At 50.0% G+C, this 22,488-nt stretch overlaps 1 protein-coding gene and 2 long non-coding RNA genes across 50 annotated transcripts in view; 1 reads left to right on the top strand and 2 right to left on the bottom strand.

Moving 5' to 3' along the window:
• The window catches only part of LOC102149688 (uncharacterized), a 104,177-nt gene that overhangs the window by 63,775 nt on the left and 17,914 nt on the right, over window positions 1-22,488 (top strand). For 30 of the 48 annotated variants that reach the window (XR_011430200.1, XR_011430242.1, XR_011430240.1 and 27 more), the window contains 2 exons: window positions 9,077-9,152; window positions 9,492-16,198. This is a non-coding gene — a long non-coding RNA (uncharacterized lncRNA). Of the gene's footprint in view, window positions 1-9,076; window positions 9,153-9,491; window positions 16,199-16,339; window positions 16,761-22,488 lie in introns of those variants that run through there. The other 18 variants (XR_011430209.1, XR_011430208.1, XR_011430212.1 and 15 more) reach the window with 14 other exon arrangements.
• LOC138919741 (uncharacterized) lies at window positions 20,814-21,638 on the bottom strand. The gene is made up of 2 exons (XR_011430252.1): window positions 21,411-21,638; window positions 20,814-21,001 (listed from the first exon to the last, which is right to left on the bottom strand). It is a non-coding gene; the product is annotated as an uncharacterized lncRNA (long non-coding RNA).
• The window catches only part of LOC138919976 (odorant-binding protein 2b-like), a gene marked incomplete at its 3' end in the record, with an annotated part of 73,474 nt that continues 72,652 nt past the window's right edge, over window positions 21,667-22,488 (bottom strand). Inside the window, exon 4 of the mRNA XM_070246835.1 lies at window positions 21,667-21,851. Within this exon, the coding sequence (XP_070102936.1) occupies window positions 21,667-21,851 (185 nt within the window). The remainder of the gene's footprint in view (window positions 21,852-22,488) is intronic.

Raw genomic sequence — 22,488 nt, 5'->3', positions numbered from 1 at the left:
TTTGAGCCTAACTGCCTGAGCGCCTCTGTCACAGGGCAGTTGGACTGTTTGGAGCCATGTTGTGTTTTGAAAGAAAAAGCTGAACCTGAAATCAGAATTAAGGCTTTGAGTCTGAGTTCTGTGTCTACCTTGCCTTGTGCACATAGATAAGTGTTCAGCCTTTGAGCTTTTGTTTTCTTATCTCTCAAATGGGAGTACCAGCCTCTAATAATTCCATGGTGCTTTTGCAAGGATAGAATGATGATGCTGTGCTGGGATCTGCTTTGTCTACGTCTGTTAGTTGTTATTAATCCATGCACGTTTTCGTGAATTCCCCCAGGTAACTGGTTTTCTGGAATATTGCCCTCCAGGGAGTACCTGAAATACAGGATGAGCATTCTTATCACAAAGTTAGATTAAGAAGTTTAATTTACAGAAACTATTACACACTATGGATATCAAACATCGTTAGGGCAGACTGCATAAAGATCCCGGAATTCTGGAGAACCTCTGTCTGCATCACTCTTTCACCCAGCTCAGGACCACTGATGCGTCATTCTTTTGTACTGAAAACGTACAGAGCGGTGGGGTACACTTGCTTCTTAGGATTGCGCTGCGGCTCCCGAACTTTGGGAGTGACCAGGAGATTCTTCCATTTTACTCTCAAATGACCTATCATTTCATTTTTCTCTGCACCCTGTCTCTTTTCCAGGTTGGCATATTAACTTCTTACCTTCTGGCTGCCTGACTAACATACTTTCTCACCTATAGAAGGCAGAATAATGCCCCCCCCCCCATAACCACGTCCTAATTTCCGGAAACTGTGAATATGCTAGATTATGTGGCAAAGGGGAATTAAGGTTGCACATGGAATTATGATTTCTAGACAGCTAACCTTGAGATGGGAGATAATCCTGGATTATCTGGATGGGCCCAGTGTGATCCCAGGGGTCCTTTTAAGTGGAAGAGGGAGGCACGGAGCGAGAGTCAGAGGGATGGCAGCATGAGAGGGGCTTAACCTGCTGTTGCTGGCTTCGAAGATAGAGGAAGGGGTCATGAGCCAAGGAATTCAGGAAGCTTCTAGAAGCTAGGGAACAGGGAAGGAAATCCATCCTTGCTTAGAGCCTCCAGAGGAACGCAGCGTGTGGACACTTTGATTTTAGCCCGTGGAGACCCGTGTCAGGGTTCTGGCGTCCAGAACAGTTAAGCCATCGGTGAATGGTCATTTGTTACAGCAGCAGTACGCTCTACTCAGATAGCTCGAGCGGTCTCCATCTCATTCCATTTCTTCCCTTTGCTTCGTCTCCCTTTCTGGAAAATACCCCCTCTGGGGCTGTTTAGTTCTCTCGCCAAACAGCAAAAAAGATGTACCCATCCAATATTTGCAGATGGTAACTGTACGAGTTAGGGTGAAAACAAAGAGACCCCAACACAGTGGCTTCCGTAAGACAGACGATGATTTTTCTACTACGCAACGAAAGTTGATATTCACAGTTTGTAGCAGTCAGGGCTGCGTGGCGACCAGCCACTCTGAGAGACCCAAGCTGACCACAGTGAGTGCAGGCGTGTGTGTTTGAACAGCAGCCGTGCATGAGCACTGCAGCCAGTCTTGCGGGGGCAGCTGTGCTCCAGGAGACCGTTCAGAGACCCACGTTCTGTTCTTCCCATCTGGTTGCTCTGCCGTCCAGAGCCCCCCAGGGAACTTGTTAGAAAAGCAGAATCTCAGATCCCATCCCAGACTTTCTGAAGCAGAATTTATGTTTTAAGACAATACTTGGGTAATTATTATGCACGAAGTTTGAGAAAAATGGCCTAACGGCAAGGTGGTTCCACTTCGGCATCAGTGACACTTGGGGCCAGGAAAGTCTTTGTTGCGGGGGGCTGTCCTGTGCATTGTAAGATGTTTAGCAGCCTCTCTGGCCTCTACCCCGCCAGACACTAGTAGTTAGGCCCTCCCCCAGTTTTAGTAACCAAAAATGTCTCCAGACGTTACCAAATGTCCCCTGGGGTCCAAAACTCCCTCTGATCGAGAACCCCTGCCTTAGAGAGTTTTCTCTGCTGCGTGATGGGAGCTGGGACTGCACCCTGTCTGCATTGCAGCCACCGTGAAGCAGCGAGGGCAGAAGGCCGGGAGCGGATTCCTCTTCAGCAGGTGAGGCAGTAGTGACGCTCATAACTTCCGCTCTCCTTCTGCTGGGGAGACTTCGTTGCATGGCCACCTCCAGCTGCAGAGGACTCTGGGGAACTTACTGAGTGTCTGTGTGCCCAGGAAGGAGGAGAGAACGAGTCTGGGGACAGTCAGCTGTCTGCTACAGTAACTCACGCAAGGATGTGGTCATACTGTATTTCATTATTCTCTTCTATCCGAAGTCAATCCAATTGGCAGGGTGAAATAAATTGACGAGGTATTTTTTTAATTATTTTTTGCAGTTGGAACACAGAACTATTTTAGGAGGTCACAGGATATTTTAGGAGCACACGTAAAATTTACCCAAAGCTCTGATAGTGTGTATTTTGATATCAAGAGTTTGGTATCTTCTAAACTTCAGTCGTGAGTATTATTCCTGCAAGTTTCTTTATTTTTTCTTTTTCCATATAGATGTATTTGCCTATATTGATTTTTTATGTGAAAAATAATTTTCTTCAATCATTGTAAAGACTATATCATACTATAAGTGTGTTGTTGTGGTGGAGATAGACGTGCATGTCCGTACATGTCTATGTATATGTGTGTGTCGGTAGCTATCAGTAGATATCTCTTTCTCTGTGTATCTATTTATTTGGCACCACCTGCCTTGGTACCCCCTCATCCCTCGCCCAGGCTGCTGCAGCCGACTTCTGTTCTTGTTCCGCTGACTTTCTTGCCCTCTGTAATCTGCTCTCCACACAGTGGCTGGGGGAAGTGATCCTTTTAGAACATAAAGCAGGCCACATCACTCTCCTAATTTAAATTTTCCAATGGCTTGTTGTCAACCTAGAGAAAACTTCTAAGTCCTGGCCATGATCTACAAGGCCCTACAGGATCTGACCCTGCCAACCTCTTCAGCCACATTCACTTGTCATCTTCTCTGTGCTCCTCTCCTTGAGCCGCATTAGCTTCCTTGCTGTATCTGAGAAGCCAAACATGGCCCTGCCTCAGGACCTTTGCACTTGTTGCCCGCTCTGCCTTTAATGCTTTTTCCTTAGATAATTTCTTGGCTTGCATCCCTCCTTCATTCGAGCCTCTGCTGGGCTGTCCCTCCCTCCTCAATATGGCTTTTTCTTGTACTGTCTGGACTCCCCTTGTACATTCTTGGTGCTAAGAAAGAGCTCCACTCATTGGAAAATGCTGGTAAACACAATATTGCCATTAATATTTGCCTACGTTCCCCAGTTACACTACCCCAACCCAACGTTCTGGTGTCTTAATTTCTTGGTTCTTAATCCCCCCATTCTTGACGGAAGATCTTGCTTTGATCTGGGGGCACAAAATGACCTCGATGTTGCTGTGGTCAATTGAAAAGATGCTTAGGTAACTCTTAGCCGTTCCTGTTATTTAAGTAGACTGCCTCTAGGGGGTGGTGATGCGATACAGGCTGAGTCCGGAGTGAGGCGTTTTCCTGAGATGTGGGATGTGCGTGGCTCCTTGCTCCTTCCAAGCTAGGTTAACCCTCCACATTTGCCCCTGAAAATAAGACGCTTTAGGAAAGGCTCACTTTCAGTAAATGATAAACAAACACCAAAAGCAATGTTTAAAGCAAACTCAAGTATAGTTGAGTATCTTTTGTTCTCTACCCACTTTCTAGCTAGTTTTTCATTTGTGTTCAGATACAGAGAGAATATTCCTGTTACTGTCTGAATATGGACAATGAACATACCACGTTACCATAAATATATGTTAAGACATTTAATATTAGAAATTATTATTATAACATATATGCCCAATATTAAATAGGTAAACTACCCACTTAGATTCTGAGAATCGCATGACAGGTTCAACCAACAAACCGCATGACCTCACCCAGAACCGCTGATTTCCTTATTTAGCGTGAAACAGAGAGTTTGTTCTGTCCGTACTGACTGGTTCTCATTCACTTATGAATTGCTGGGTTGAAAGTCTAGTGTTTTGGTTTACCTTCAACTCTTGGCCTTGATGCTCCTAGATTTTCTTGGCTTTGTGTCTCTTTTCAGTCCCTTTACCTCTCATCCTCCAGGAGGAAGAAATTGCCCCAAGTCATGGTATGTTAGAGCACTTTTAAAGAAAATCTTTCCCAGTGTTTTGAAACTTAGCTTTAGCTGCAGAAATCTATTGGGTAGGATTCTTCTGGTTATAACACACGGAAATTCCAGGTGAAATCTGAAATAAGCATGAATCAAAAAAGAATTTAGGGGTCGGCCTGGTGGCGTGGTGGTTAAGCTGGCGTGCTCCACTTCTGTGGCCTGGGGTTTGTAGGTTCGGATCCTAGGCGCGGACCTACACACTGGTCATCAAGCCACGCTGTGGCCGTGTGTGCATACAAAAAATAGAGGAAGATTCCATAGATGTTAGCTCAGGGACAGTCTTCCTCCAGTAAAAAGAGGGAGATTGGCAACAGATGTTAGCTCAAGGCCAATCTTCCTCACCAAAGAAAAGAAAAAGAAAAAGAATTTAATGGCTTATGTATCTGAGAAGTCCTGGGAAGGGGTGGCCTCATTAGGGCTTAAACAGTGTCACTGGATCTCCCACTTCTGGATTCTGCTGCCTCTGAGGTGGTTGGCTGCTTTCTTAAAACCTGTCCCCTTGTGGTCATAAGCGGGTGCCAGCCCAATTTTCTTGCCCCAAATGGAGTAGGAAAAGTGTACCATCTTTGTCCCAGAAGTCTCTGCTAACGCCTCAGGGTAGCTCATTGCTTCCTTAGGGGTCACGTGCACATCCAGCAAGCAGTTCTTGGTGCCAGAGGGGGTGTGGGGTTTGAGGCACTGCCTCCCTGGAGCAGAGGTGGGAGGCAGTTCCCCTGCGGGCACAGAGGATGAAATGCGGGCATTTTCCCAAAGCAAAGCCAGCAGACGGTCATCAAAGAAGGGAAATGCACGCTGGTGCCAAAACAACAGATGTCTGTTTTGAGACTCTACTGTTCAAACGTCATCTTTCACCGAAGTACCAATGAATAAAACAGACATCCCGAGAGTTCTGCTGGCTTGCGTGGAGATGGGGGACCCGGATCCTCTTCTGTGGCTCTCCTGAGGTGGGCACAAGTAGAATGGCTCCAGATCTCCCTCTGCCAGCTCACTGCTTGGAGACTCTGCATCTCTTCTTTAACACAGAAAGAAAGGAAGGAAAGAAAGGGGAGAGAGAGAGAGGGAAAGCAAGAAAGGAAACTTGTCTAGTCTCTGTGCCTAAGAGCTGTTCAATTCTGAGAAAAATATCTAAAGAACCTGCCCCTCAGAAATCACTAATTATTTACTTAGAATATTTTCTATTTCCATCACTTCCTTAGCAACCCCTAGCAGCTGCCTGGGAAAATGTAAAGGGATTGTACATTTTACAAGAGAATTCCTCAAATAGCAAGTGAAATGGTTTCGTACGTTCATCTTCCTGCCCAGATTCACTTCAAGTGGAGAGGGAGAAATGATTTGGTGTTTCATCAGTCTTAATACAACAACTAGATTGCCCGGAATTTCTAGAACATCCTGCTTCTGTGTCATTTTCCTCCTTTCATTTGTGGTAAGGCCTACGATATAGATTTAAGTGTGATTCAGTCTTTTATGCTTTTGTAAGAGTTTTTATAGAAATCCACATTTTGGGAGAAAAAAATTCCTTTATTAAATCTAGCGTCTTGATGTTTTGTTTAAAAATAGGTTGTATTTAAAAATACTTCGTGTACTTTTTGGGTTTCTCATTAGCACACAATGACGTTGTCTTCCTCTGTGTGTGCGTTTGTGTGTGTGCGTGTGTATTGTGTTAAAGGTGTCTCTTGAAGGTGCTCTCTCTAGGGAAGCCTTGGGAACTCGTGGACCTTGGGCTTGTGAAGCCCCAGGGTCAGTTGTCAGGTCCAGGTCACTTTCCGGTATGGTTCTTGAACTTTCTATGGCTCCAGCCTTCCCTGACAGGATCCCCCTGGTCCCGCCCCTGTCCTGGCTGTGGAGGAGGAGTCTGGCTCTTTCCTCATTCCCCTGAGAAGAAGACCACAGACCTTTCCCTTTAAGGGTTTGCCGGGTGGAGGTGAAGGAGCTGGAGGAACGAGGAGGAGTAACACAATACCACTTATTGCTGGTCCTCCAGTCTCTGTTGGGCCCATGTATTTGAACGCTGGTTTTCAGAAAGAGAGTGCTCATCCAGATTTCTTGTGACTGATTTGATGAGTCTGAAGACTTCCTCAAAATTCTCTTTTATTTCAGGAAAAGGCAAAATTTAAAAACCAGTAGATTATGCAGGAAGTTAATTTTTGTGATTTTCACTTTCCAGTAATTGTGCTTTTGCATGTTAGGCATTCTTAGGAAGAGTAGCTAACTTCCTTTGAGTGCTTATGTGACTAAAAGAAAACCCCGATGCGTCCCTGCCCCTCCTTTGTCTGAGCTAATCCTCAGGGCAAGCCCTGTTGAGTAAGAGGTGCTGTATGTTATGTGGAAACTGAGGCACAGAGTGGGGAAGAATGATACCCAAAGGTTCACAGGTCATTAGTGACGGGACCTAGATTCGAAGATAAGCATTTAGGGTGTGCTGTTAGCCACAGTGCCGTGCTCTTCTCTGAGAGAGGAGATGCTCAGGTGTAGGTCCATCCACAGTCACCCAGAGTCCAGCTGTCTCTTGTGCCTGTCTGCAGACAGAGCTGGGATTCTCTGGAAAGCACTTCTGCAGCCGAATTCTAGATGTCTGCATCTTAGAGGATAGCTCCCGTTGCTGCCTTTCGAGGCTGTTTGGGAAGGAAACCCACATCTTCGAAGGCTGTGAAAGACTGTTGCTAATGTCTGCCTACTGCCGTTTGGGGTAAAGGTCTCAGCACTTCGGATCACTTCAGAGACAGATACTGATTTTCCAAGCCCTGCTGTGAGCCCGCAGCTTCTGAGACCCAGTGACTCAGCCTCCCCTCTCTGCATGGGGCAGCCAAGGCATGAGAATTGCCCTGGGCTGTGTATTTTTTAAAAATAAGGGGATCAGAAAAATCCCTTCAACCTAGGCTATTTGAAGGCAGTGTGAGGGATGGAAGGCAACCCTTCTCCATCATCTTGCTTAGGGATGCTTCTGACCCTCTGCCTCGGTTGTGCCGTGTCTGTGCAGAGAGGGGCTGCTCGCAGACACAGTGGTTTATTCAGTGACATCACGGCCACCCTTTTGTTCCTAGCGAAGAATTTTTTTTGCCCCCTGAGGTTAACAATTACCTTTGGAAAAGTGTTTTCGTGAACAGAACTTTGGCTAAAAGTGTAGTGATAACATTACTGCCTCGTTGCAAAGCTCTGACACCAGCACTCCTGCTGCAGAGTTACCTGGCATGGAATAGAGGAGCATAACAAGCATGCTCATCATGCCCGCCAGGAACTTTTATATGCGTTATCTCCCCAAAAACAGTCCTCGTGACCACCCCATGAGAGAGAGGATGCTTTTTTAAAGTAGTTTAATTTGTTTCTCTTCTATTGTGTTAAAAAAAAAACCATGCTATAAAATGTACCGTCTTAAGCATTTTGAAGTTCAGTAAAATATATTCACATTGTTGTGAAATAGATCTCCAGAACTTTTTCATCTTCTAGATGTGAAACTCTACACCCATTAAATTTTATTTTACTCAATAAATCATAAACATGTTTCCATAATAACAGGAGCGAGACTGTTCTTATCCCCATTTTACACAGGAGGAAACTGAGGTAGGGAAAGTTAAGTCACTTGCCCCGGGTCACCCTGATCCTAACACGAGTTGGTCTGGATGCCAGTCTCACTATCAAGTCCTGCATTTTGGTCCTGGTCGGGTCCTAGTCTTCCTAACTGCCCTGCGCTTGTTGGGGCACCTGGGACACAGTAGGATTTCACTTAAATTGTTATTATTTAAGCAATACATACTCAGTGAAGACAATGAGAAAATGCTGACAGCACAAAAAAGTCCTCTCACCCAAAGATAACTCTTACTAATAGTTTAGCGTATGTTCTTCCCTAAATTTTTCAGTACAGTCGTGTGCCATATAACATCGTTTCGGTCAATGATCCACCGTGTATCTGATGCTGGTGCCGTATAGCTGAGGTGTGCGGCGGGCTATTCCATCTAGGTTTGTGTAAGTGCACTCTATGATGTTTGCACAACGACAAAATCGCCTTACGACACATTTCTCAGAATGTATCCCCGTCATTACGCGATGCATGACCATACTTACAAAGTATATATAAATCACTTTCTTACAAAAATGTGTACTTTTAAAGATACTACTTTGGTTTTTTCCACCTCCTCAAATTGGAAACAACCCAATGTTCATCAGCAGTGGCATGGATAAATAAAATGGGTTATATGTTTTAAAATGGAATTGTATACAGAAATAAAAATCAACCACAGCCACATTCAAGAAAATTTATGAATCTTACAAGCATAATGAAAGAAGTCAGACATAGAAGAAGAAACTCTGCATGATTTTGTTTAAACACAGTTCCAAGACAAGGAAAGCAAATTCATAAGTTAGAATATTGGTTCCCCTTGGGCGAGTGAGGGCAGTGACCTGGGATCGGTGTATCAGGGGGCCACTGGAGGCTTAGTCACCTTCTGTTTCTTGTGAGTATGGTTGCCGGGTGTGTTCCCTTGGATAATTCATGGAGCTATGCAAGTACGATTTCCATACTTTCTGGTATGGATGCTATGCTCCAAATTGCAAATCCAATCACATGATTATAGACTTTTTTACTGATTAGTTCCAAGGCATAGTTATTAGTGCAAGACTCCAGAATTATGGATGTGGGTTCATATCCTGGATTTAACCTCTTCTTATGTCAGAGAGACCCTGGCCAATTGATTAACCGTGTGGGCTTTGGTTTCTTCATCTGTAAAATGAGTTAATTTTGGTTCCTCTTACTTAGTGAGATAATTATCTCCTTGCTGGCACAGGGCAAGAACTCCTTGAATGACGGCTTTTATAGTTGTTCTTGCTGTTCTTATCTCTTTAGGTGAGGGAGCTGGTGGATGGTGTCCTGTGGCCGAGGGAGGAGCAGGAGGGGGATCCAGTCAAGACACAGTCTCCAGGTGAGCCTGAGGGGACAGAGCAGAGCTGATGCTGAGGTGCGGGAGGAAGGGTCCAAGGCCTGGGGCCCCTCCATCCTTCCCTGTCTCAGTTCCTGCCCATCTGTAAACACAGGAAGGGAACTAAACCAGGTCATCTCTAATTGGTTAGTCCTTTCAGCTCGGACATTGAAGAGTCAGGAGGGCAATAGAAATGCCACGAAAATTTAAAAACAAATTTCCCGGTTTGATCCCCATTCAAACACAAAGGACCAGGTCTGGGCATGAAGGGAGCTGGATATCGGTGGTGGGATTATAGGTCGTTTCTATATTCTTCATTGTGCGTTTTTCCATTTTGGACAGAAGTAGCCTGAGCCAAGGAGCTGCTTGCGTGGCTGAGGACCCTGAGGTGGTTCATTTATCTGAAGACTCCACATGAAAGGCAGCCCCCTGTGTCCTGGAGAGCAGAGAATCACACCCTGTGGATGGGATAGGATGGAACCCCCTGGGCTCAGGCGTGCTCTGTCCACTCTGCCACAGCCTGTCCTTAAGGGACATCCCCACATTCGATGGCTTGCTGGGGGGGGGGGGCATCAAGAGAAGGGGGCTCAGACTGCCAGTGCCCAGACTCCAAGGGCCTCCACTCTCCTCCCTCTCACCCTGAATCAGCCCCTAGCCCCTCCTGAGTGGAACCCCGTCTTCCCAGCCTGGACCATTAGAGCACGAATTCCCCTTCCCAAGACGTGCATCCTGGAGAAGGGAGAGTCCCCTGGTGTGGACTCTGTCTCCCTTAGGATGTCAGTCTCTCCCAGCCTCCTGGGCTTGGCCTCTACTTGGGGAAATCTGGGTCTCAGAAGCTGTACCTCAGGCCCCTCCTAGCTGGCAATGTGTATGTCACACCCACATCCTGCCCCACCAAGCCATGTACACATATAGTGCACACAATCCAGGCACTGAGTCTTGTGTGGGGTGAAGATTTGTCCTGCACAGGGAGGCAGGGTGTATGGTGAGGAGAGAAGGAATGTGTGAAATGTATGTAGAACAGGGAGAAATGAGGTCCTCTGGGGACACTGGGAGAGGTGTGGGCAGCACTGAGGGCCCTTGTAGTCTGTGGTTGTGATGTGAAGGTGGGACCAGCCCTCACTGCACCAGCCTCTGCCCCTTTCCCGGCTGGGGGCAGATGCGGAGGAGGCAGAGAGTTGGGTTCCCAGGGTGGATTTCACCTGGCCAGGACCGTGGAAGGGGTCGGTCAGAGCTACAGGTCAGGAGCGTGGGGCTGTCCCGGAGCTCAGTGTCTGCAGAGGAAGAAAGGACGTGATGGAGGGGAAGGAGAGTGAACGTGGAGCCAAGTTTGCAGATGGGGAGACCCAGTGGCTGAGGAGGAGTGAGGAGAGGGAGCCCACAGTGACTGGGCTGCAAAGACACCACTGGGTGCCGACTGGAAGGGGTTGGCCTGAAATGGGTTATCAGTCATGCTGGAGAGGTTTATATGTGTGGAGTGAGGCCAGGGTAGTGGGTGGCAGGGGTTGAGTGAAGGAGGGTGGAGAGGGCCCTGAGGGTCCAGGATGTCAGAAGGATCATCTGGGTGGATGGCAGAGTGACCAAGAAGGGTCGAGTCGCAGTGATGGTGAAGAGACAGACAGTGAAGACTTATACAGACACCCGAACACACACACACATGAACACACACACACACAGGGACCCTGATCAGCGCATAGGGTGCAGTTTGGCCCAATGGCTGAGCACAGCTGCCAGAGGTGCCAGCCCTTGTGGGCAGCCCCTTCTCTGTGGCCATGCCACTGTCCCTAAGGTGCCTCCTGCTCTGTGGAGAGCCCCACTCAAGAGCTTCATCATCTTCATGCCCTGATTATTCATCTTGTCCCTGAAGCACTCGATACCATGGTCTCTCTCCAGGATGAACCAGACGTTGATGGTGGGTTGCCACCCTGGAGGTGACATGGGTTAGAGCCATGTTGGACTCCTTGTGGCCTGTGGGGTTGGGGAAGGTCCTAATGCCTGAAGGAGGAAGAGCAGACGTGGGGGAAACCCCGATGCAGGGAGTTGCGTGGCCAGGAGGGATGCAGGCCCAGACCCCAGCAGTGCAGAGTGGAGACGGCTGGTGGCCGGCAGGGAGGCTGTCCACCCTGCGTCTCTTTGCTGGCCTCAGGATCGCTGTCATCAGTCAAGGCTGCCGGAGGCTTGTTTTCACGAGTTCTCTCAAATGCTGCAGGAGCTTAGGAACAGGTGACCTGAACTTGAGACTTCCTGACCTGGTCTCTGAATGAAATAAGAGGAGGTGACAGGCTCTGTACCAGCAACTTTTGTGTCCCCTGAGGGTGGGGATCCTGTGAGGCCGGGGAAGCACAATTGTCCTGTCCCTGGGCACGAGGCCAGCTGCAGCGAGACAGGTTCACAGGTGGAGGGGTGATCACGGAAGGGCGTGCCCGGGCTTTGGAAAACTGGAGAAAGTTGGTCCTTGGATGGGGTGTGGAAGGAACATGAGCTATGGGTGGGGAGGAGCCAGGATGATTGACAGCTCTGAGCAGTGAAGGAAAAACTCTCCCCCCAAGTAGAGATCTGAGGTTTCCACAGTACAGTAGGAGCTGAGTCTGTCACATGGTGGTTCACCCAGATTCACAGACTGGGTGGTCACCTGGCACATTCCAGCAAAAGTGCTGCCCCCTGGAGGCCAAGGCCATCCATGCAGTTGAGCCAGTGGCCACTACCAGATTTTGAATTTTGAGGCAATGATTCCACAAAGGGCATTATAAACAGTTTGCATCCACTTGCCTTCCTAGAAAACAGGAGCTGCCTTCGAGATCTGTTCTGGCATTGGAAGCATCCCAAGGTTTCCAGGGTGTGAATACTGACTTGTCAACCAAAGGGCACGCTCCTCATTCTCTCAATGCCTATCCTGCCTCTTCCAACCCAGGGTTGTGCCACCATTTTATCCATTAAGCCCAGCCCCTGCCTTGTCAGTCCCACCCCAATACACCAAGGACACTGAACTGGGGTTCTGCAGCATCTTTGCTGAAAAAAAATGAAAGGATAGTTTCAATCCCATAGCCCCTGTCATCACCTCTCATCACACTCTACTGCCATGATCTCCTGAAGCATGTGAACCTCCGTGACCTCCCTCACAAATGTCCCCAGGCATTGCTGATGTGGCTGCATAGCATGGATGGTCAGGAGACTGTCCAGTGAATCTTGCAAACTCCTCCTCCCCCAACCTCAGCCAGGAGATCACTCCTGGGTGAAGTCCTCCCATCTCAAGCACAGTGAGGCTGTGGGTTGCAGGCTTCAGGACTGGCATTCCTCTTGGGTAAAGCTTGCCCATCTGCCACTCAAGAAGACTTTGAAAGTTTGAGTGGGGACCTCATCTTATTTACCTTGTCTTCAGTGCCCAGGATGGTGTAAACAACACCCAGCACATGTGGTAGGCTGAATGGAATGAGCTAACGGAACAGTCAATGCCCTGACTAGCCCCACTTCCCCCTGAGGAACAGAGCATTTTGCCTCTCACTAAGTGACTTTCACAATTCCCCCATAAGGCCTAGTCTAAGGACACATAATTCTTGTCTTGCTGACAGTTCCCAACAGGATCCTAGAGAGGCTGTTGGTGTGCTATGGAGAATACCCCAAACCTCTTCCTTGCCCATCTCGCTTACAGAGTTGAGCTGCCAGGTGAGTCCACCAGGGGCCCCACTGGGTACAAGAGGATGACAATGGCTGCCCCTGGCCCATTTGCCCACCTGTCTTGTAGACAAGAGGCCTCTGTTCTTTGTCTCAGCAGAAGCCAGTCCAGAGCTCGCACTCTGGGCTCAGAGATCCCCAGTGCCTATCAGTCTATTCACCTTCCAGCTCATGTGAGAACTGTGAAGCCTCCACTTCCTCAAATACCCACAGCACTGGGCTTTTGCGGGTTGTGAATGAGAGAAGGCAAGTAAAGCATTACCCAGGGAACCACACTGTAATTAGTTCTTAGTACATGGTGGTGACTCTCCCTTATTTTCATTAACACCACCACCATCTTTATCGTGTGAAGTGTCCTAGAAACACCAGCACATTAATAATTAGAAGACATAGGACCTATATGGCAGGCCACTGCCTGGCTCCAATGTGCAGGTAGGAGATGAGGCCTGTTTCCAGTACCCCAGGATTGGTATTGGGGAGCTCAGGGGTGGGACGAGAGGGAGGGACACCCCCATGTTGTGCGTTCTGAATTCCAAAAACCTTGAAGTTCATTCTGAAGCCGAAGGGTGGCAGGGATGGCATCACTTTACTCTGGTGATATCAATGGTTCCTGCTCAGCACTTTGTATACCATTTTCCTGAAAGCTTGGGAAAAAAGATGTCGGTAATAAGGGCTTTATGGAGAAAAATGTAACAAGATTGAAGGGACTGAGCCCAGATGTCTTTAAAATGACTAATATCAGAGCAGATGTCCATAGCTCAGGAAAGTGGGCTGTGAAGTCAGGTGAAACAAGGAAAGAGATCATATGGTTGATGGAGATACGAGAGGCAAACAGCAAGTTGTCCCTCCACTTGAGTCTGCCGTCCCATCGCGTCAGCTGAGGAAGCTGACACTAGTGGGAAATGTCCGATGAGATTTCCACAGAAACTGCGAAGACCCTAATATCCTGAACGGGAGGGGCTGTTGATGAGCTCATTGAGAGGAGAACTGTGAAAGGACCACAACCTTGTCAGAATTGGACATCTCCCCAATCCAGAATAAGGAAGGGACGAGAAAGGAAGAGCAGTAGATGGAGCAGATGTGCATAGAGCTCACAGTGATGCTCAATTGGATTAGACTCACTTACCTTAGAAGTGTCCAAGTGTGCCTTGGCAATCGTTGCCTCATAGGTATTCATTCATCCATCCATCTAGCCATCCATCCATCCATCCATCTATCCACCATCCATCGTGCACACATCCACAAGCCATCCATCCACCATTTATTCATCCATTCATCTATCCCTCATCTATTCATCCATTCATTCACCATCCATCCATTATCCATCCATCCATCATCCTTCCATCCATCTAGCCATTCATCCATTCATCCATCCATCCATCCATCCACCTATTTATCCACCATGCATCCCTCATCTATCCATCCATCCAGTCGTCTACTCATCTATACACTATCCAGCCAGGCAGCCATCATCCATCCCTCCTCCCACTATCCATTCAAAATCCTGTCATTTATCCCCCATCCATGCAACATCTATCCATCCTTCCATACATTGATCTATCTATCCATCTACTCATCTATCCACTATCCATCCATCACCCACCTAACCACCATCCATCCATCCACCCACCATCCATCCACCATCCTTCCATCCTTTCACCATACATTCACTACCTACTATCAATCCATCCACCTACTATCCACCCACCATCCTTCAGTCCTTCCATCAACCATCCACTATCCATTCATCCACCCACCCACCCACTATCCATTTATTCACCATCTCTCTATCCATTTACTAGGTAATTTGGGAACATAGGATAAAAATTATTATGACTGTGTTGCCGGCCCTTCCTCTGCCCTGACACTATTGAGGGCTCCAGATCCTCTAAACCATTACCATTGTCAAGCTCTGTCCCCTGAAATCAAGTGCAGTTTTGTTCCGATGATGAGCACACATACTCATGCTATTCCCAAGATCTTGGACATGGCCACCCACCAGGATCTGGTTTCCCAGCACCAGCTCCTGCCTCATCCCTGTGTCTTCTGCGGCTCACGTTCCTTGAGAGGCTGAGGTTAAATCTCAGGACTGAATGAAACAATCCTTTCATGGGTGAGGGAGAGGGAAGATCCAGACATGGGCATATACCAGAGAAAAGGCAAAGAGAGGGGACCACTTGTCTCCTCAGGCCCAGGCGGACAAGAGTTAGGCTGGAAAGCTGACAATCACCCAGAGAGGAAAGGTGGACATGGGGAGACAAATGGGCAGAGAGGGGGAAGAAACGCTGGACTCTTTAGTGGGAGGTGAGGTGTTAGGGAGGCCTGGAGCCCAAGGCCGAGTGTCAGGGCGGTCCAGGTCACAAAAATACCAAGAAGAGGCACAGAGGGGTCCCAGGGAGGTGAGGCTGTGATGGTCCCCGTGTAGGGACTGGGAACTTGGTGTCATCTAGATATTTGCAGACCTCAAATATTGTTTCAACAGCACTATGGATTTTGGAAATTTATAACATGTTTGATAATAATGTGTTTGACTTTTAATATTGACCACAGTGTAGTACCTTGCAAAATATAAGCACATAATAGGGACAACATTCTTCACATTAATAGGTAGACTTAAAATATGCAAAGTTCCTTCCAAACCATGACTTTGCTGAAGAAACTACATCTTAGAAAGGCTACCTGACTTGCCCATAATTTCACCAGAAGTAAGGGGTTGGCAGGGACCTATGGTGGATGAAAATCTGTCCAAGGCCTCACTGAACTGCCCACTCAGGCAGTGGTCAGGAAGATGCTCTGCTCTCCCCGGGAGACATCACCAAAGACACGAGAGGAAACTCTGGCCCAAGCTCACCTGATGCTCAGAATAACAGAATTGAGACTCTAAGCCAGTGAAGGTGGCTGACCTGGGGCCTGTACAGGCCAACTGCTCATCCCTACTGATATTCTCACCTCACCTTTTCAGTGTGGGTGGGAATAAACTGGGTCCCCTCTTCTCATAGCACAGAGAGCAGACTTAGCCATGCTTTCAGGAGGGAGGGCTGCATGGCCCAGTGGGAGCCCCTATATCTGTTCCCTGCTCACCTGGCCTGCCAGCTGCCCTTTTATCCTCTGGCTTAGGCTGACCTGGAGACAGGATCCTGCCACTCCCTGACCTTCATAAAGGCCCTTCAAGTTTGCCGTGTAGTTGGTGATTATATTGTTTGGATCCTGTGAATGGATGTTCTTAAATTTTTGTAATTAGCCATCATTACTCTTGGGTTTGATTCCTTCTGAAAAAAACATATCTGGAAGGGAGAATGTCATCAGAATGGGAAGTAGTAAACATCTGCATTGAGAGTTAGCAAGATAAACAATGGCTTCCTTGTGTGTATCCTCCACCTCGCCTTGGCCTTTATTGTACGAGCCCCAGGGATCCTCGACAAGCCCCGTCCCTCGAGCATCCCTGGGAGAGTTGGTCCAGTCCAGGCTACAGATCCCACCTTGGAGCTGACGTCCCCTCACCTCCCCTTTCCCGCCAGACCTCCTGAACTCCAAGCAAAGCATCCAGCCCGCTCTAAACATCCCCACAAGGATGCCCACGGCTCCCATTGCAGTTGCCTTTCTCCCTGCAGGCGGAATTGATCTCCTTCCTCTCAAATGTACCCTGGCTCCTGTGTTCTGTATTCTCATCACAGCTCCCAGTGAGACCCTGGGAGACCTCACTGACCCTCTGTACCCTTCACTTCTGTTCCCCACACCACCTGGGGCCTTGCTCAGATGCATGCCCGCAGTCCACCTCCTCCCTCTGCTGCTGCTGCCCCTTTCCTACCTCGAGACTTGGAAGTATTGGGATGAGATCTCTGACTGAAATATCCTGAGTGGCCTCTGCTTTCCCTGTCCCTCATTCCTCCTCCATTTTGCTCCCAGAACTTTCCACCAAATGCAAATGGCATCATCTTGTCCCTGTGGATGTGTGCTTAAGTGTGTGTGTGCATGTATGTGTATCTGCATATGTGTCTGTCTGTCTATGTGTGCATTCGTGTATGCATTTGTACACAAATTTACATGTTCATTTGTGCACATGTATATCCGTATGTAGACATGTACACACGTGTGCACATGCACATGTGTGTATATGTCTCTCTGTGTGCATAATAGTCTCTGTGTATCTGAGTGTGTGCATGTGCACAATTGCGTATGTGTCTCTCTGTGTTTACATTGTGCAGCAAGTGTGTCTGTAGTGTGTCTGTGTGTGTGTGTGCCTGGGTATGGTAAGGAGAAGGCTCCACAACATTCCCACTGCTACCCGGTACAGTTCTTGCTGAAAAGGGTGGAGGGGCCTATGGTGAATGGAAACCTGTCCAAGGCCTCACTGAGGTCCCCACTCCACTAGAGGGCAGGAAGATGCTCTGCTGTGCCTGGGAGATGTCACCAAGGACACAAGAGAAAACTCTGGCCCAGGTCCATGTGGGGCTCAGAATAACAGGACTGAGACCCTAACCAAGTGCAGGTAGGTACCCAGTTCCTGCTCCAAAGGATTCATGATTCCACCTTTACCAGGCCCCAGAACCCTCCAGCCCTGGCCATGTTGCTCCTCTGCTGGACGTTCATCACCGCTGATGGTGGTCCCGACAAAGGTCAGGTTTGACTATTCACAGTAGTCAAAGGATGGAAACAACCCTGATGTCCACCAGCTGAAGAATGGATGACCAAATGCGATCTATCCAAGCAATGGGATCTCATTCACTCATAAAGCAAATGAAGTTCTGACACAGCTGCAACGTGGATGGACCTTGGAAACGTGATACTGGGTGGAAGAAGGCAGACACCAAAGGCCACATATTGCAGGATTCCATTTATGAGAATGTTCAGAGTTGGCAAATCTAGGGAGATATGAAGTAGATTAGTGATTGCCAGGGGTCACAGAAGAGGGAGGAATGAGAAGTGACTGCTAAAGCCTGAGGAATCTTTATGGGGTGATGAAAATATTCTGGAATTAGTGACGGGGGTGAGGGTGAGGTTGTGCCTCTCAGAAGGAGATGGCAGGAGTTGTGTGGAGTTTCTGAACTTGATGTGGAGCGAAAGTGCAGTGGTCAGTGATGGTAGCTGGCCAAGTGGCCTAGGCAATCCCCACCTGTGGCCTGGGTCCCCTCGAGGCTGACCCTAGAAGGGGTGAGTTGAGGTCAGTGAGCCCCCACAGAGGCAGCTCCTCGGCAGTGGGGAGTCATTTCCTTCTGCTGAGTTGCACAGCAGGGCCTTTTAAGTGCAGAGCTGACCTGAACTGGGTCCCTCGGGAGGAGACCAGCCTGATTCCTGCTCTAGATGGTTCTTCCCAACCCCTTCTTAACTAGAGGTCAGGGGTCGAGTGCTCATCTGTGCAGACGTGGTGCTCCCATGTGTGGTGAGCATGAGTAGACATACGCTGCCCTCCAACCAGCAAGTAAACAGGAACAACTGGGTCATCCATCTGGGCCCCACTGAGATGGAGGGGGTCTCAGGGTGTGTGGCATAGAGAATCAACTACTGAAGGGTGGCTGTGTGGGTCAGTCTGGCCCTAGGACCAGCTACAGTGGGTCAGGGGCTGTGGTTTGACCGCTGTTTTCTCTCTTCTGAGTGTCCTCTTGAAAGGAGGATTCCCAGGACCTGGAGGAGCTGCTCCCTAAAGGTGAGCAGAGGTGTTTACATGCGCTCAGGACATGACAGGTGGGCTATAGTGTCCACGCAGGGTGACGCTCTGAGCCCCTTCAGGAGAGAGCCTGCCAGTGAGCTGCAAGGATGACAGTTGGCTAAAGACACCAGTGGCAGCACCCCAGGACCGAGCCCATTGGGAGTTTGGGGAGGAGAGTGCTGAGCTGGCCTTTCCACCATGCAGGCTCCTCCATGGGCAGCCATGGCTCCCAACTCCCCGCTGGGCCAGCTCGGCTCCTTGGAGAGTCTCCTGCCTCATTTGGCTTCCTCCCTCCTGATCTTTCTCAGGTATCAACCCCAAGGCCCCTCTTGCTCTCTTACCCGGCTCAGTGGCCAATTCTCAGAGGAACCAACTGAGCAAGAAATCAGGTAAACAAGCCAGAGGAGAAAGGGAGAAATAGAAGGGTCCTGTCTGTAGGAACGATGAACTCTATGTGGGGTCCGCTTCTTACTCTTCGTTCTGTCTGTCCACCCATTGCTTTGAGGCCACGACAGCTAGGACCTCAGACCTGGACCTGTTTGGGGTGGTTTCATTTCAGGGATGCTCCTTGGGCTCCACCCAGAATGAAGTCCACGTGGGGAGTAAAGCATGGTGGTTTGACCGCAGGGACTTGAGTCCCCAGGATGCCAGCTGCCTCTCTGAGAAAGTCTGTGGTCTTCCTGGGGTCCATACAGGGTCCTGTCCCATGGGAAGTGTGGTTTGCAGGATTCGGTTAAGATTCCACTTGTTCTGCCCCATCTTGCCCATGAAGGCCCTCCCCGGACACCAGGCCCTCCAGGGTCCAGGAATCCACTGAAAACCACTGCCCAGCACAGACCAGGCACCTGGACAGCCTGCAGGCAGGGCCAAGGCTGTTGTGGTGCAGACAGTGCTGGGGCAGGTACTGGACTTGGATTCCCAGACCAAAGAAAAGACTTCATGTAGGAATTCTGTTGCCCCCCAATTAGGAAGACAGACCCTGAAAATCGGCTCTGTATGAGCCCATGGGCTGGGCACAGGGATTCTTCAGCTCTGCCCACTTGTTCTCCAGCTGGAGGGATGTGCCCTGGGGAAGTTCTGCTGAGGATTGTCACCTGTCAGGTCTTAGCATCCCTACCCCAAGTCTTAACCCCTCGACCCTTGAGGACCCTGAACCCTGACCCTGGCCATCTCACAGCCCCTTCTCTGCACAGACCCCTGGGGCTGCCACATCAGAGGGACACCGCTGCTTAGGGGCAGGTCAGCACCAGGTGGACAAATGGCACAGGGTCCTGGAATCCCAGGACACGGGCCTGCATGCACAGAGTCTTCCACCGACTCCCTCCTCCCAGGCTCCTGCCTTGATGGCCTCGTGCCATTGCAGGGACAGTGGTATAAGAACTGTCATCCTTATGGAAGCTGAAAAAACAAAGCCAAGGCAGTTGTAACCTGTGATTGCCTGGCCCCCTGGGCACCGCCTCAACCTGTGGGGGGCTTGCACCATGCAGGGACTCCCTACCTAGTATTTCGTTGTCAAGGAAGGAACCTACAAGTACCAGGGTGCCAGAAGTCTGCATCTGGGGCCTGCTGTGTTCAGGAGAGGCCCAGGGATGCTCGCCATCCCACCGGGGACCTTGGGCCTGTGACTTGGGAAGGTGCACTGACCCTGCATGAAGGGAGCTCCAGGCACCCCCCTGTCTCTAGGGAAGCTGGGCTGCATTCACCTCTCCTACCACAAGCAAGGAGACCCTGACCTCAGTTGGCTGGCTGTCACTGCAAAGCCCCAGGGTGATTTGGGAAACCATAGTGATGACATTACAATTGTGAACAAGGTCCCTCTTGAAGTGGCTCCCTCACCAGGGGCAGTGCATGTGTCCAGCCAGGCCTAGGGGGAAGGGGCAGGAGCAGAGTCCCACCCAGGCTGGGATTCCAGGGTCCTGCTGTCCCCATCCTGATGGCCTTTGGAAGCCTGGTCTCCTGCCTGCACCCTCAAAGGCAGCCTCCCAGCACTCCTGTCACCACATCTAGGCAGTTGGGAATCAGGGGGCCAGGTGATCCCCACCTGCACACATGTCATCACCTCTGGGCTGTATCCGACCCTGTTATCTTCACATCCCTTCTCCCCCACCACGTGACCACCCAGAACCTGAGCTTCTTGGGTGTCAGACCTGTCCCCCATTAGACCCTTGGTCAGAGCTGTAGCACCCATCCCTCGGCCTGGACCCTAATGCCCATTGAATTGGTCCAACTTTCAAGGAGAATGCAGACATAGATGGGTCCTCCTGTCCTGCCTTCTCTGGCTTGCCCACTTCCTCCCAGTTCCCAGCCCACGCGAGGGACCCCCACAGACAGGCAGAGTCACCAGGAACTGCTGAAGCTCTTTATGTGGAACTAGGAGAGGGGATGCATGGCTGGGGGAGGAAGGGGAGTCAAGGTAACTGGAGGGGCAGAGCAGGTCAGGCTCTAGAGGCAGGGGCTCCTTCCATGGCCTGCAGGACAGAGGGTCTTGATGGTGCTGCCCTGGGGCTGCTGTGGGGTGCTGATGTCCCCTGCCCTAGAAAGAAGGGAGAGGGTCAGTGAGTCCAGGACAGGGGAGGGGAGGGGGGGCAGGTGTGGGGTTCTCAGGGGTGGCAGTGTTGGGGGCATATGTAATGCTCTCAGGGCTGCTGCATGGAGGGCAGGCTCCCACTTCCACCAGGTGCACGGGTGTGGTGGAGGACAGACCCTGGCCCATTGGTCCCAAGTTACAGAGACAGAGAAAAAAAGGAGTCCCTAAATGTCCCAGGAATGATGTTCGGGGACAGACATCCCAAGTAAGGATCAAATCCCAGAAAGGATCTCAGAGCAGACAAGGCTCTGCCTGGCTCACATGGAGTCCCTCTTGTCTCCACCTTGGGGGTGCCTTGGTGACTCCTGACGTTCTTTTGAACCCAGGACTCTTGTTTGCTTCAAGGGTCACTTACCCTAGTCACTTTCAGGAATGCAGCTTTCTGTAGAAACCAAGGAAAATTCAGCAGTGAGAAGAGACCCTAGCCAAGGGCCCAGACCCCATCAAGCTGCAGCTCTGACACCAATAGCAGAGACCCGGAGTGGGGCCCTTGTGCCCCTGTGACACAACACAGCGCTGATGTCTCCCCCATGGCGGGGGGCAGGGGAAGGGGCGAGGAAGGTCATGGGGGACACAGAGGGACTTGAAGGACACAGTGGGACACGAGGAATCTGTTGGGGACACAGGGAGGGACATAGGGGACAAAGGGACATGCAGAGTGGACACAGGGAACCTGGGCAGAGTTGTCCTCTTACCCGTTGGACAGGCATGATGATGATGTCCTGTGGCAATCCCTTGCGCTCTGTGAATTTCTTAAATTCTTCCAGGGCTTCCAGGCTCATGTCGGGATTTCTACCTGTAGGAGAGGTGACCAGGTGAGCCTCAGGTTCAGGAAGCAGACCCCAAGAGGAGACAGTGCCTCCTAGCACTTGGGGGGCTTTGTCCTGTAATGGCTGAGGCTGAGATGGAGGGTTCCCCCGAAAGTGGATACAGAGTAGGCCCAGAGGAGACAGGCCACCACCCAGGTGAGAGGTTCCTGTGAAGGAGGATAGCCAGGGAGACACTCCGAGACACTGAGGGCCCCTGGGGTCCCAGGCCCACTCTCAAAACCGATCTGCAGGGTCACACCCCTGACCTGGAAGAAGCTGATGGCCTGGAGGAATTGTGATGCTCTCTGGCCAGAAAATTCTTGGACTTCACCCCACTCTGGAGGGTCATTTCTCCAAGAAGACCTCTGTCAGCAACAGTGCACTCCCCAATGCTGACCTGGCCTCACGCCCCAGACCCCAAGAGATGGGACTTAGCAGCTGCGTCCATATCCCCTTGGTGAGAAGTCAGGTCACTGAGGGAGTTTGGACTGGACACCCCAGGGCAGCAAATTGTGCCAGGCCCCCAAAGACAGAAGCAGGGTGTTCGTATTCCCCAGAATCAGGACTGAAGCCAGTTCCACTGACTTCTAGAAGCAGAGCCTGTGGGGGTGGGTCAGGAGAGGT

Source organism: Equus caballus, chromosome 21 (assembly GCF_041296265.1).
Source record: "Equus caballus isolate H_3958 breed thoroughbred chromosome 21, TB-T2T, whole genome shotgun sequence".
Classification (NCBI taxonomy): domain Eukaryota; kingdom Metazoa; phylum Chordata; class Mammalia; order Perissodactyla; family Equidae; genus Equus; species Equus caballus.
Note: the sequence above shows the minus strand (reverse complement) of the source record. Positions and strands in the feature narration are given on the sequence as shown.